General features: G+C 40.4%; 1 protein-coding gene across 1 annotated transcript in view; it reads left to right on the top strand.

Annotated features, from left to right (window-relative positions):
- Positions 1-15,236, top strand: part of glcci1 (glucocorticoid induced 1) — a 183,342-nt gene that overhangs the window by 113,089 nt on the left and 55,017 nt on the right. The window contains exon 4 of the mRNA XM_033045825.1: positions 7,154-7,270. Coding sequence (XP_032901716.1) covers positions 7,154-7,270 — 117 coding nt within the window. The remainder of the gene's footprint in view (positions 1-7,153; positions 7,271-15,236) is intronic.

Here is a 15,236-nt window from a genome sequence, read left to right as displayed (position 1 = left end):
CATGAAATTTTGATTAAATTGAAACAACCGATTGTGTCCATTGGGGATGTTTTGAATCCTGATGATTAAATTAGTTGCATTATACTTGGCTATTGCTGTCTCTGGTAGGTAATCCATCCTCCTCCTTTGTGCATGCTGTGCAGCATTTTTCTGCATTAAATATTGTTAAGAAGTGACATATAGACCCTGCAATAATTATATCCGGTCCCTAGAACATTGGACTAAATTCTGTGCTGGTTTCTCGGTACCTATTCAACTGTTTGTGATCTGATGTCGTTTTATTTTAGCAAAACATTATGCGGCGTTGCATTCGTTTGATGACTTCAAACGCTGGTTTGCGATTTGAACCACTCTGATGGCAGTGTATGGAGAATGGAACGAAGCACTTCTCCAAAAGTCTGGTTCAAGGATTAGTGACCACAGTGCTTCCAGCCTACATTGCTGGTACCTGATTGTGCATTACATGCTGCCTTACATCCAGCCAAGGAATGATGTATTATTTGGTATAAAGTCCAACAGAAGTGAAAAGTTGCGGGTTAACAAAATGGTGCTTATTTTTACAAACCCATGTCTCACGGTGGAACAGGATTTTGTAGGGTGCTTTTTTCTTGCCTTATTTTTTCTGAAATATCAATTCAATTTTATTTGTAATATGGTGTTTCCAACACAACTCTGTTATTCTCTTTCTATTTAGACTACCAACGCACAAAGCCATTTTTCTTCAAAAGTGGGTTCATTAAATTGTCCCCTTTGGGTAGTAGTAGACTACTACTGTGTTGTAACTCGGAGCAGATAGAGATGTGAAAAGCCAAATGATTCCCTCTGCTGTAAACTTCAGTGGTGCTAATGCTAATTGAATACATGGTGAAATGTGTCTGAAATTGAAGCATAGTCAGGTGAGCGAGTGAATGTCGGAGCTTGCAGTGGATACTGGTCATTAAACTAGCCATTGAAATGGAGGAAAAAAAGGAAAGAGTCAGAGGTGGGCCATGTGAAGTTGAGAGTAGGGTGAAAATTTGCAGCAAATTTGAGGAATCAGTTAAATTTATTTTAGAGTTTAGAAATGCAGCGTGGAAAGGCCCTTCGGCCCACCAACTGCGCCGACCAGCAATTCCCACACACTAACACTGTCCTACACACACTACGGACAATTTACTATTTTACCAAAGCCAATTAACCTACAAAATTGCACGTCTTTGGATTGTGGGAGGAAACTGGGTAAACGCACGTATGTCACGGGGAGAACGTACAAACTCCGTACAGACAGCACTTGTCGTCAGGATCGAACCCGGATCTCTGGCGCTTTAAGGCAGCAGCTCTACCGCTATTCCACCATGCCGCCCCTCCCCATCCTCTCTGGGCAGTTCTTTCTCTCTCCTTCATTTGAGGCATTCTGGAGGAAACCTCTGACATTCTGGCCCTTTGGCATTTCCACTAATACCACTCTACTTCTCACAACCCTGCCCTACTGCAGACGTAGCAACATCAGCCCTTTTACCTTCCTTCTTGCATTTGTGGGACCAATGCCCCTCCGCCTCCAGCAGATGAGGAAGCAATTCACTTCCAGTTTACTGTGCTGCATTTAGTGTGCCTGGTGTGGTGTCCTGTACTTTGGTATTTGCAGATTTCACTTGATTCCTCTATTTAGGTCTGTCCCAAACATCAATTTTGTGATTCATTGGTCTTCAACCTTTTTCAACTATTTCCACTGCTATTCAAACTCGCCTTCCTTCCATTTTACCACAGATCTTCCGTTTTGTTCCTACTGCACCTCCCTGCAATTTAAAACATTCTTAATGTTTAACCTTTCTCAGGACATTGACTTGAAACTCTAGATTCATTTCTCTCTCCACACAAGCTGCCTGAACTTCTGCGTAATTCCAGTAAATTCTGTTTTCATTTTAAACATAGATTATTTTGTTTTGAACATAATTCCTCTAATGTGCCTTTTGTATAAACAAATTACACATGTGGAATAGCCAGTTATTTCCACATCCAAATAAGGCCTGCGCATCAGGGAATTGTATTGTTTTTCTCGTGTATAATGAACTGCTGGGTGAGTATTCCGTGTTTTATCAGAAGTCCAAACAAAAATAAAATCATTCTGTTTTCGGAAGACTGCATATTGTAATAACTGTGTGTGAAGTAAGGCGAGGCTTGATGGTTAACTGATGAATATTGATCTGCAAATGCCTCTACTGTTCATTCACATCACTGGGGATTCTCCAGATGGCAGCTTCAGACAGGACTCCTCTGCCTGATCAAGGAACTGAAGTGCTTTGGTCTTTAGGGTCTGCAATCAATGCAGATTCCATCATATATTTTGCAGCGTGCTGGAAATGTGCAGACAATCCCTTCATAATTTGCTCTCAGACATTACAACAGAAAAGCCTTTACTCAACCACATTATAAATCCACGATTAAGCTGTAAAATTAATTTGAAAAAGGATGTAGTTGTAGCTAAAAGACAGCTTAATAAACTGTCCTGATGGTGCTTATGATGGATGGACAGCATGCCTTCTACGAGGCTCGAAATCCGGCTAAAGGTCTTATAGAAGGATAGGGTTAATCACTTGGTGACCAGTAAACCTGGTACATGCCATTTGAACATTCTAAAATATTAAGTTGTGCCCAGCTAATTGTATTGACTAAATAACTGGAATTCTTTGCAAATGTATCATATGCTGTGGATGAAGGGGAACCCGTGGTTGTTCTGTAACAAGATTTCAAAAGGCATTTGATTAGGTCCCACATCAAAGCTTGTTGTGGAAATATAAGCTCATGGTGAAGGAGTACACAAACCAGGAACTGCAGATGCTGGTTAATATAACAAAGGATGCAAAGTGCTGGAGTCCAGCAAGTCTACAAGATGTCTACAAATCTACAAAAAGTCCAGATACGACCTTGGTAAGGCCATCAAAAAGGCCAAAAGGGACTTCTGCTCCAAACTGGAGGATGAGACAGATGTTCGGCAGCTGTGGCGGGGCCTGAATGCAATCACCTCCTACAAGGCAAAATCAGGAGGCAGCTCGAATGTCGGCGAAACATCACTCCCTGATGAGCTTAATGCGTTTTATGCACGCTTTGATAGGGAGAACACTGATGTGCCTTCCCGAGCCCCCATTCGCTGTGATGGTATTTCAGTCTCAGTCACAGAGGCCGACGTCAGGAAATCCTTCAGAGGCGTGAACCCTCAAAGCGCCTGGACCTGATGGTATACCTGGTCGTGTTCTAAAAACCTGTGCGGACCAACTGGCTGGAGTTTTTACGGACATTTTCAATCTCTCACTTCTGAGGTCTGAGGTTCCCACCTGCTTCAAAAGGGCACCAATTATACCTGTGCCCAAGAAGAGTAAGGTGACATGCCTCAATGACTATCGACCAGTGGCACTAACACCTGTGGTGATGAAGTGTTTTGAGAGGTTGATCATGGCGCAAATCAACTCCTACCTCGTCAAAAACCTGGACCCACTGCAGTTCGCTTACCGCCACAACAGATCAACGGTGGATGCGATCTAGCTGGCCCTCCACTCCGCTCTGGACCACTTGGACAACAAAAACTCAAATGTCAGGCTGTTATTCATTGATTACAGCTCGACATTTAATACAATCATCCCCTCCAAGCTGGTTACCAAACTTGCAGAACTGGGTCTGCGCATCCCTCTGCAATTGGATCCTCGACTTCCTCATTCTCAGACCAATCTGTTCGTATTGGTGGAAATGTGTCAGACTCGATAACAATCAGCACGGGAGCACCTCAAGGCTGCGTGCTCAGCCCCCTGCTGTACTCACTCTATACTCATGATTGCGTAGCCGGTCATAGTGCAAACTCCATCATCAAGTTCGCTGACAACACCACTGTTGTGGGACGTATCAATGATTGGGATGAGTCAGAGTATAGAAGAGAGATCGATCAACTATCCATATGGTACCAGCACAATAACTTGGCCCTTAACACCAGCAAAACCAATGAACTGATTGTGGACTTTGGAAGGAGTAGGATGGGGATCCACAGTCCCGTTTATATCAACGGGTCGATGGTTGAAAGGGTCAAGAGCTTCAAATTCCTGGGCATGCACATCTCTGAAGACCTTTCCTGGTCCGAGAACACTGATGCAATTATTAAGAAAGCACATCAGCGCCTCTACTTCTTGAGAAGATTACGGAGAGTCGGTTTGTCAAGGAGGACTCTCTCTAACTTCTACAGGTGCACAGTAGAGAGCATGCTGACCGGTTGCATCGTGGCTTGGTTTGACAACTTGAGCGCCCTGGAGAGGAAAAGACTACAAAAAGTAGTAAACACTGCCCAATCCATCATCGGCTCTGACCTCCCTTCCATCGAGGGGATCTATCGCAGTCGCTGCCTCAAAAAGGCTGGTAGTATCATCAAGGACCCACACCATCCTGGCCACACACTCACTTCCTGCTACCTTCAGGTAGAAGGTACAGGAGCCTGAAGACTGCAACGACCAGGTTCAGGAATAGCTACTTCCCCACAGCCCATCAGGCTATTAACCTTGGCTCGGACAAAACTCTGAATATTAATAGCCCATTATCTGTTATTTGCACTTTATCAGTTTATTTATTCATGTGTTTATTAATGGTATATGGACACACTGATCTGTTTTGTAGTCAATGCCTATTATGTTCTGTTGTGCTGAAGCAAAGCAAGAATTTCATTGTCCTATCAGGAACCCATGACAATAAACTCACTTGAACTTGAACGGAGTAACTCAGCAGGTCAGGCAGTATATCTGGAGAACATGGATAGGTGATGTTTCGAGTTGATTCAGTCTGAAGAATGGTCTCGATCCAAAACGCCACCTATCGTCTTCTCCATGGATGCTGCCTGATTTGTTGAGTTACTTCAGCACATGTTGAAGAAGGTAACTTATTGGTTGGATAGAAAGTTGGCTGGCTAATGGGATACAGAGAATGGATAACAATGGGGTATTTTTTTGGATGACAAGATGTAATGAGCGATTGACACACTGCTTGGTGCTGGGTCCTCAATTTTTTTCGCTGTATAAATGTGACTGCATAGATAGCACGGCTGCTAAATTTGCGTATAACACAAAAATAAGGGAAGTTGTGAAGAGACATAAGGAGGTTACAAAGCTGTATAGATAAGTAAATGGGCAAAGACTGAAAATGGAGAATCATGATGGACAATGTTTGGTTTTGGTGGGGTAAAATATAAAAAAACAGATTATCTAAAAGGTGAGAGGTTGCAGAGAAGCAGGGATGTGGGTTTCTCGTGCATGACTTGCAAAAGCATGTACTGCAAGTAATTAAAAAAACTTAATGCTATCGCTTATCATTGAAATATTAAACACAAAGGTCATAAAGTCTTGGCTTCGAAACACAGGGCATTAGTGAGGCCACCTCTGAAAGCAGGATGTCAATGCTTTAAAAGCAGCTTAGAAGAGATAAACTAGATTAGTACCTGGAATCCGTGGTTTGTCTTTGAGAAAGGGTTGGACGAGCTGGGCTTGTATATGACCTTGAGGAACAAGGGACTTGGCTGAAATATGTAAGATTGTGACCATCTTTACAGTGGATGTGGAGAGTGGGGGTTTCTAGTGGAAAATTAAAGAATTGGGGGTCATTCTTTTAATTGATTGTCTATTTAAAATCGAGAAAAGGCAACTTTTTTCCCCTGAGAATTTAATGTTTTCGAATTCGCACAATTAAAAACAAAATGATGGCAGAAGTAGGCGTAAGCATGAGGGTGAAAGGTTACTGTGGGTAGACAGAGATATATAGAGAGGAAGAAGGTTCCCGACCCGAAACGTCACCCATTCCTTCTCTCCAGAGATGCTGCCTGTCCCGCTGAGTTACTCCAGCTTTTTGTGGCTATCTTTGAGATATATAGAGATGAGGTTACAATCAGATTAGCCATGATCAACTTCAGGAAGTGGGGTGGAGGACACCCCAGCCTGTATCAATGTTGCTGAAGTGGAGATGGTCGAGAGTTTCAAGATCCTCAATGTAAATAACAGCAACAATTTGTTCTGGTCCAACCACATTAATGCTACAGCCAAGGAAGTGCACCAACACCTAAACTTGACTCTTACCATTTTCTACAGATGCACAATAGATTGTAACCCATCTGGAGGCATCAGAGCTTGGTATCGTAAGTACACTGCCCAAGACTGCAAAAAATCGCAAACTCCCACCCCCTTCCCCCATCACCACCAACTCTGTCTCCTCTTCGGGCTACCTCGGAAAAGCAGCCAACCTAATTATGGACCACTTACACTCCCCTCATCTCCCCTCTCCCATCAAGACACAAAAGCTTGAAAAGCATCTATCACCACATTCACGAAGAGCTTCTTTCCTGCTGCTAGAAATACCCTGTGGAGTGTTGTAGAGCAGAGGGATCTAGGAGTACAGGTACATGGTTCCCTGAAAATGGCATCACAAGTAGATAGAACGGTGCAGAAGGCTTTTGGTACATTGGCTTTCATCAGTCAGGGTATTGGGTATAGCAGTTGGGACATTATGCTACAATTGTATAAGACATTGGTGAGGCTGTATTTGCTGAATAGTGTTCCGTTTTGGTCACCATATTAAGAATGCCATTAATCTGAAAACAATGCAGAGAAGATTTACGAAATGTTGCCAAGACTTGAGGGGCTGAGCTATCGGGAGAGGTAGGGCAGGCTAGGTTTTTCTTATAGAGGTGTATAAGATTGGAATATATAGGATGAATGCAAAGTCATTTACCCAGACAGAGTAGGGGATTCAAGAACCATAGGACATAGGTTTATGGTAAGAGGGAAAGATTTAATGGGAACCTGAGGGTCAACTTTATTACAGACAGGGTGGTCGGCTGAACAGCCTGTTTCTCTGTATGACGTTAACATATTTTTTCTGCTGGACTCCATCCGAGCTCGCTCAACTAAGGATCTGTTAAAGGAAGGGTTCTGATCCATTCTGGTCAAACCTTGTGCTTGGACTGATAATTTTTCAGTGGCTTGTTTTTGATGGTATTGGCGTAATGGAACTGCACATGTCTCAGATACCCAGGTGACAGAGGACAATGTGCCCATGGGTCTGTGGTCTTGGTCTATTGTATTACCAATATTTGTGCGAAGAAGAATATTGCTAAAGATTCTTATTTAATGTTTTTTTCTTGGTTTCATTACAGCAAATCGCCAAACTGAGGCAGCAGCTCCAGCGCAGTAAACAAAGTAGTCGGCACAATAAGGACAAGGAACGTCAGTCTCCACTCCACGGCAATCACACTGCTATCAATCAGTCTCAGGTAAGTTGCCAGGGAAGATTGTATGTGGAGGTAAATAGTCACAATTGGTTGCGTTCTCCACTTGCCTGTACAACCATTTCTTGAGGTAATTTGTGTGCCCATTGCGTGCTTTGAACACAGTGACTTGTTCCAACAAAGATAAATGGTTTCTGATGCAAAATAAAAGCCAAAAATGTTATAAACATTCCATAGGTTAATCAGCAGCCTTTTAATTACAATGCTAACATTTAGAATGAAGGATGTCATCAATTTTAATAGTTCTGACAACAATCTTTAACAGATCTTTTCCCTTTAGACACTGTGCATTTGCAGCAATTTTTATTTTAGTTTTGTTTTGGTGTATTTACGGTTTTACATTACAATCTCACAACTGATTTTCCTGTGAATAGCCACAACCATTAGGATCTTTTTGTTTGGTCTTAGCTATGATTATTTATTAAGCTATGCTTAATTATTCGTTTTTAAAAAATGAAGATAATTTCAGAGTAAGTACTGAGTGATGAGCAATGAATCATAATTGATTGATTGAAAGCTACAGCATTGAAACTGGCCCTCCCCCCCCCCCCCCCACTGAATCTACGCTGACCATCGATCACCCGTTCTCATTAGTTCTTTGTATTCCCACTTTTGCATCCACTCCCTACTGGGGCAATTGACAGAAGCCAATTAACCTACAAACTCACACACGTTTGGGATGTGGGAGGAAACTGGAGCATTAGGAGGAAACTCTCAAGGTCACAGGGAGAACGTGTAATCACCACACACACATACAGTATCCAAGGTCAGATTCAAACCCCAGTCTGACATTGTGAGGCAGCAGCTCTATGAGTTGCGGCAATTGTAACAGGTGCTTTTCAATCCATTTCAAGGCCAATTTAGTCAGAGGGTAGTTTCTGAGCTGTAGACCCATGCACTCTCTTCCCCCACCAACAAAATGGATAAACTCCTATCTACCTGTTTCTCTAAAACCCAAAATGTTGCACTCTAGCCTAAGCTTGTAACAAGGCAAAGTTTTGTCATAAAAGCAGAACTGCCTACTTCGTTTTTAGACGTGAGAATACAGAAGAAATATCTGCTCCAAAGAGAGTACAACGATCCGGGGCAGCCTGATGCTAAAACAAAGACTGAAAAATTGTATCATAGAACATTAAAGCACATGGGCTTGGAATTTATTTCCATGAGTTTATCTTAAATCATCAGCAGCCTGGAGCCGTATTTGCATATTAATACGATTTAAAGGCTGTTTGAGAAGCAAATTTTGATTAAATATGTAAGGTAGGTTTATTAAGCACGTAAACAACTCAAGTCCTGGTTACTTAAAATCTGGACTAAAATCAGGACCAAAGATGTTGAAATTAAATGGGCGTTACCAGGCTGGTGAATTTTGCAGTACAGAATATCCATCTTAACAATTTAGTAACAATTCATTGACCACAATAGCTCACTTTAAAAACCTGGAATGACCCATACATTAACTGGAAAGTGTTTTTCGATAAATTTACTGATTATAATTTAGAAGCGATGCACATCGATGTAAATCGCTGCTTAAGTTGTCAGTAAATCAGGTGATGTTGGCAGATGCTTTATACATTATTCCCAATAAAATAACCTTTTTTGAGATTATGCATGATTCCACCCACAAACTAGTAATCAGGTCTTCCCAAATGTTTCATCTAATTATTTCAGAAAAAAATTGATGGAAACCCCAGTTATTGTTGCAGCATAATTACGTTAACTATCGAATTAAGTGTGTTCTATTCGATACACAATCACTCGAAAGGTATACAATTGAATTTTTAAATATTGTAGTTTAGATCCAAAGACGTTGTATTAAAAATAAATCATAAACTGGTTGCTTTTAAGATGAAACACCATTGCATTTTACCATGCAATGCCAATGTATAAATTAACATTGATAATGTCTACACAATATAATTCATTGTCATTTAGTTCTTGTACATCGTGAATTATTTTGGTGCACCTCTTTGTGGCTGCCTTAGAGATTTGAGGAAAAGATATGTAGAGTTAGTCTACCTCAGGCAGCTTTGCATGCAGAGATACGTATGGTAAAGTTAAATAACACGGTTGTTTGTCAAATTGAGGCTTCAGATACAGTACATTTCATTCATGACTAATGCGAATATATTAAACTATGCAACTTCTGATACCTGGATACACAGAGGGAGAAAGATATTTAATTAACCTTGGAGTTTGCAGTTTGGTGCTCATAAATGAAGCCATTATTCTACAGCATATGTTTATAAAAAAATTACCAAAGGAACTGAGTGACACTAAGTTAAAGCATTTCTTAATTCTAAGACTTTTGCTTGAATTCAGTTCGTGAAAACATATAGAACCAGATGAACATCTGTCATTTTCATGGTATTGTGGTTCTACGTGACATTAATTAAACCGGCAATAATCACAGCGCAAATTTGCATCAAATGACTGCTTAAGGGAAAGTGCTCTGTATGATAGGGATTTCTGACTGCTGCAGTAGTGAGATGTCTGTGATAATTCTTTGTGGGAATGCATAACACAAACCGTGACACAAATATGGATGGAAAATGTAGTATTCCCCATTGTTCAACACTGACACTAGTAACTCCTTTTTTCATGTAAACGATAAAGGATAAAAACAACAAAAAAAAGGATTCACAGACTTCCTTTTGTTTGAGGTATTTCCATAACAGAGTAAACCTCAGTAGAACCGTTTACAATTGCACATAGAAATGTGTTCCTCGCCTACTGAAGAAACCTTGCCCTTTGGGAACAGCTATTCTTTTTGCTTAACATAGAAAACTCAGTTTAATCTCCCTGAATCTTTCCACTTATGAAGTGCATATCCGGTCACCAAAACAAATCTGGCTATAATTACACAAACGTCTGTTGGAGGCTTTGGAAAGTAACCAGATTTTGAGAAACAGCTCACGATAGAATTTATTAAAATTACAAATTCAGACCAACTTGTTTATGTTTAAATGGATACAATCCCTAGTGGATTCGACAGTAATAAAATCTTTCCCATGCTCCACTTTACAAATTACTTGCTTTATTTTAGTGTTGATTTATCTTTTGTTCATCAGCTAAGGTTTTGTTTGTCTTTATTCAAATTCAAAATCTGGAAAGTAAATATAAAAAAAACTAGTTGTTGGAAATCTAAAACGAAAATAGAACATATTGGAATGCAGAACTGACAAAGCATTTCCATCCTGAAACATTGATTCTGCTTTTTAATCCTGGCTTGTTGAGTATCTCCAGCATTTATTGTTTTTGTTTAAAATTCTAGAATGTACTGTTTTATAAATAAATTATGGACACCCACTGGTTTTTAGAATTGCAGAGTAGTTATAAAATTGGGTACCCAACGTTATGTACCATCTCAGTTAATTCCAAAAATGCTTGTTCATCATATCCATTAATATTTTTCCAATATAATTATCGCATTTCCTTTTGGAAGAATGTAAGGTTTTCTGCTTCATCAACATTTGCTGATTAGCATTCAGAGTTGGATTACCTCCCCTACTGTTCAAACCCTACCATTCACATTTTTGAACAAAACACATTAAATTCATTCTCTGGGGTGACTAATGCAGGTATTTGATCCCTTGCTTTCTCCTACCTCTGCAGAAGCACTGCAGCAGGCCTTACCTGTCCATTGCGGGTGAATGTGGAAGGTCCTGTGATTTGTTTTACCAAGGAGAAGAAAGGAAGCTTGCATTTTATACAATATATTTCTGCAAATGGAGAATAATATTCTATGGAAAACATTCCATTAAAAGAGCAGATTTAAGTTTAGTTTATTATTGTCGCGTGTACTGAGGTACAGTGAAAAGCTTTTCTGTTGCGTACTATCCAGTCAGTTAAAAGACTATACATGATTACAACCATGCCGTCCACAGTGTACAGGTACAGGATAAGGGAATAACGTTTAGTACAAGTTAAAGTCCAATAAAAGAAAGAGGCCGATGTTCTCCAATGTGGTAGATGGTAGGTCAGGACCTCTCTCTAGTTGATGATGGGATGGTTCAGTTTCCTGATTAAAGCTGGGAAGAAACTGTCCCTATATCTTTATGGGCGTCACAGCGGTAGAGTTGCTGCCTTGCAGCGCCAGAGACCCAGATTCAATACTGACCAAGGGTGCTGAACGTACCGAGTTTGTACGTTCTCCCTGTGACTGTGGGTTTTTTCTGGGTGAGCTGGTTTCCTCCCACCCTCCAAAGACATACAAATTTGTAGGTTAATTGGCTTCTGTAAATTGTAAATTATGCCTAGTTTGTAGGATAGTGCTAGTATACGGAGTGATCGCTAGTGGGCTGGTGGGCCGAAGTCCACAGTTTCCATGAGAGATACAGTCTGCATACTGTACCTCTAAAGTCTAAAGTAAATTCTAAATCTGGAGGTATTCGTTTTCACACGTGTACTTCTTGACTGATGGGACTGATGGGATAAGAGGGAATGGCTGGGATGATTCTTCATTATGCTGGTGGCCTTGCCGAGGAGATGTGAAGTGTAGATGGAGTCAATAGAAAGGAGGTTGGTTTGTATGATGGACTAGGGTACGTCCACAACTCTGCAATTTCTTGTGTTCTTGGATGGAGCTGTTCCCAAACCATGCGTAATGCATCCCAATAAAATGCTTTCTATGGCGCATCTGTAGAAGTTGATGGGAGTAGTTGGGACATGCCGAACATCCTAAGCCTTCTAAGGAAGCAGTGGTGTTTGTGGGCTTTCTTGGCCATAGCTTCGATGTGGCTGGTCCAGGACAAGTTGCTGGTGATATTTACTCCTCGGAACGTGAAGCTCTCAACCTATCTCTATTTCGGCACCATCATGTATGTAAGGGTATGTGTATCACTTCGCTTCCTGAAGTAAATCACAATCTGCTTAGTCTTGCTGACATTGAAGTAAAGGTTGGTGTCTTGGCACCAGGTTACAAGGTTTTTATTCTTCTTCCTGTACTCCATCTCGTCATTATTTGATATCCATCGCGCTATGGTGGTGTCACCTGTGAATTTGTAAATTGAGTTGGATTGGGATTGTTGGGATCTTACAATGTGCAGCTGGCTGTAGATTTTTTCCTTTTTTAACGTGGTGATGCTGGTTCAGTAGTGCTTCACTTGTGAAGGAGCATAAGATTATGAAAGGTGGCAATATACTTCAAGATCTTTCTTTGTGCATTTTGCCACACAATCATTAAGCATTATTAACATTTCTGTTAAATCTCCTGTTAACATTCTCAGTTGTGCTCAGAAAATCCCTAAATCTTTTGTATAATTGGCACTGCACCCAAATTATAATGGCCCATGTCTTTCGCAAGATTGCACTTTACAACATACTGACGTTATTAAGTTAACTAAAAAGAAGTGAGTAACCATGTTTAAACCTTCCAAGATGATGATCTTTACGATTTCTCCGTCCCATTCAAAAATAATAAATCTACATTCTGGAGCTTTTGTTCAAACTTGCATTCAATGCAATTTAAACCCGGTCAGTTGCATTCCACAAATTACATTTCCATTGCCTTGCCACAACAAGAAATGTGCAAGTCTTTAATTGCAAACATGCTTAAGTCTTATTTTCAAGACTGAAGCCGGTGAATTATTAATATTCTAGGGTATTGTGATTCTTGGTGATCTAGAGCATCCATGGGTTTGTATACTGCTGAATCCCCCCGGTATCTTTCGGTAGCCTTAAAGAGCAAAATATTTGGGTGAATATTTGTGCTAGTTTATATTGTCAAATTGGTTTAATGAAATAAAGTTGAAAGAAGATACAAACAAATACATTATGCAATTTATACAAAGGGAGTTGTTAAATTTGATAGTTAAATTACATAAGATGATTTCATGACACATGAAGTGTATCGACATGCCTGGACATGCCTTGGCCAGCAATCCCCATTCACGCAGGGTTCATGCTTCAGTAACTGGGATGGGTTTGTTGCAGGTTACTGGAGGATGAAGGCTCAAACTATTGAGCAACTATTGCCATCTCAACGAATGTGTGCTTGCTTCACAACAAACCATCATTGGCTAACAAAAGGAGTGTTTGTTAATCTATCCTTCTGACCTGACGATTCTGGAATTTAAAGGTGTAGAAAACTGAAGGTTATCAGCCTTTAATGTTAAAGGGATCAGATGAACGGAGCAGTTACATTGTACACAATTTCATTCTCACCATTGTAGGTATAATATTAAACTTATGGAAAATATGTAACAATTTACCAGAATAATGACGGTGCTAAAGGAATGGCGAAAAACATTTCTGACAAAGCAGCCCACAGGTTTTTATTGGATTTCGACACACAGATTTTCACTTTATTCGTCAAATGGGACTTTGAATTAATAGCCATTTGTAGGGGGTCCATGGCAGGCAGAAAACTGGCTGATTGTAGAATATGACAGTAACACAATGAATGTCAGTGCTGGCTCGAAGAGTCGAATGGCCTCCTCCTGCACCTATTTTCTATGTTTCTAACCAAAGAAGCCAAAGTTAGGTAATATGATTAACATTATGGAGACACAATGGTCCTGACCCGAAACATCATCTTTCCATTGCTTCCACTGATGCTGTCTGACCCGCTGAGATCCCCCTCCACTTTGTGTTATGATTCACAATATATCGTGGTTCAAAAATTAAAATATTTACTGGCTGGAGGTAAATTTACTCAGGGACAACGACCACTACTGAATATCCATTGTTGCTACTAGCATCAATTCAAGGCCACAGAAAGATGCAGTGTTATTACTATGAAGAAAGGCCTGAAGCCTATTGTGTTTTCAACAGGAGACAAAGCAACATGACACCAACCAAGAGATTTACAATAAACAGATACAAAGTGCTGGAGTAACTCTGTAGGTCAGGCAGCATCTCTGGAGAATGTAGTGAGATGGTGTTTTGGGCCAGGATCCTTTTTCAGGTGGTTTCACAATATTGTGGAAAAATGTGAACTGACAACTTTTACTGCCTGCCCTAACAAAGAGACTGTAGACCGTGTTTTAAATATAAAAACAGAAATTAGTACAAATTTCCAGAAGGTTGAATGAAAATTGATTGCTTCCCTGGTAGTAGTTATTCAGATTAACATTGAAAGGATAATCAAATGTATTTACAAGGAAGATTCTGAATGCCACTTGTCTTTGTCTCCATCACCCAACTTCATTACTTAATCGCCTTATTGTTGGCAAGCTATTCAATCTTGAATGATCCCCAATCATTTCTAGTTAAACATTTGGAAGATTACAGTCTTTGTCCTTGACTCCCACTGCAACCTTTATTCATGTTGCCAAATCCTTTTGGAATTAAGGCCAAGATATTGGTTTACCTTCTAATTACTTGCAGAACCAATGGTTATGAACAGACCCATGTTTAACACAGAACATAGAACAGTACAGCACAGGATCAGGCCTTTCAGTCCACAATGTCCATGCCAAACATGATGCCAAGGCAAACTAATTTCCTCTGCCTGCATATTCTCCCTTCATTCTCCTATCATCCATGTGCCAATCCAAAAGGCTCTTAAATGCCACAAATTCCAGTAGTGCCTAATCTTATACTCAATGCCTCAACCAATGAAGGCAAGCATATCATATGACTTCTTGCCATTTTATTTACTTGTGTTGCCACTTTCGGGTGCAATGGTTTTGACCTTCAAGATCCCTCTGTGCTTCAAAGTGTGGAACTTTGACGGCAGACCAAACATCTTTTATTATGAGCCAAAGACAAAAGATGCACCAACTCAAAACAAGTTAATAGTGGACTGAGATTACAGAAAAAGACCATGAGCCATAAAAAGGATATCGGCTCAGAGAGCATGGAAACAGGCTGTTCAGTCCAACATGTCGATGTTAAAATGTTTCCACTAAGCGAGACCCATTTCCCCACAATTGCCTCATATCCCGATAACATGCACCTCCAAATGTCTTTCGAACATTGAGATTGTAACTACCTCCTCTGGCAGCTC

This window comes from Amblyraja radiata, chromosome 2 (assembly GCF_010909765.2).
Source record: "Amblyraja radiata isolate CabotCenter1 chromosome 2, sAmbRad1.1.pri, whole genome shotgun sequence".
NCBI classification, from domain to species: Eukaryota; Metazoa; Chordata; class Chondrichthyes; order Rajiformes; family Rajidae; genus Amblyraja; species Amblyraja radiata.
Note: the sequence above shows the minus strand (reverse complement) of the source record. Positions and strands in the feature narration are given on the sequence as shown.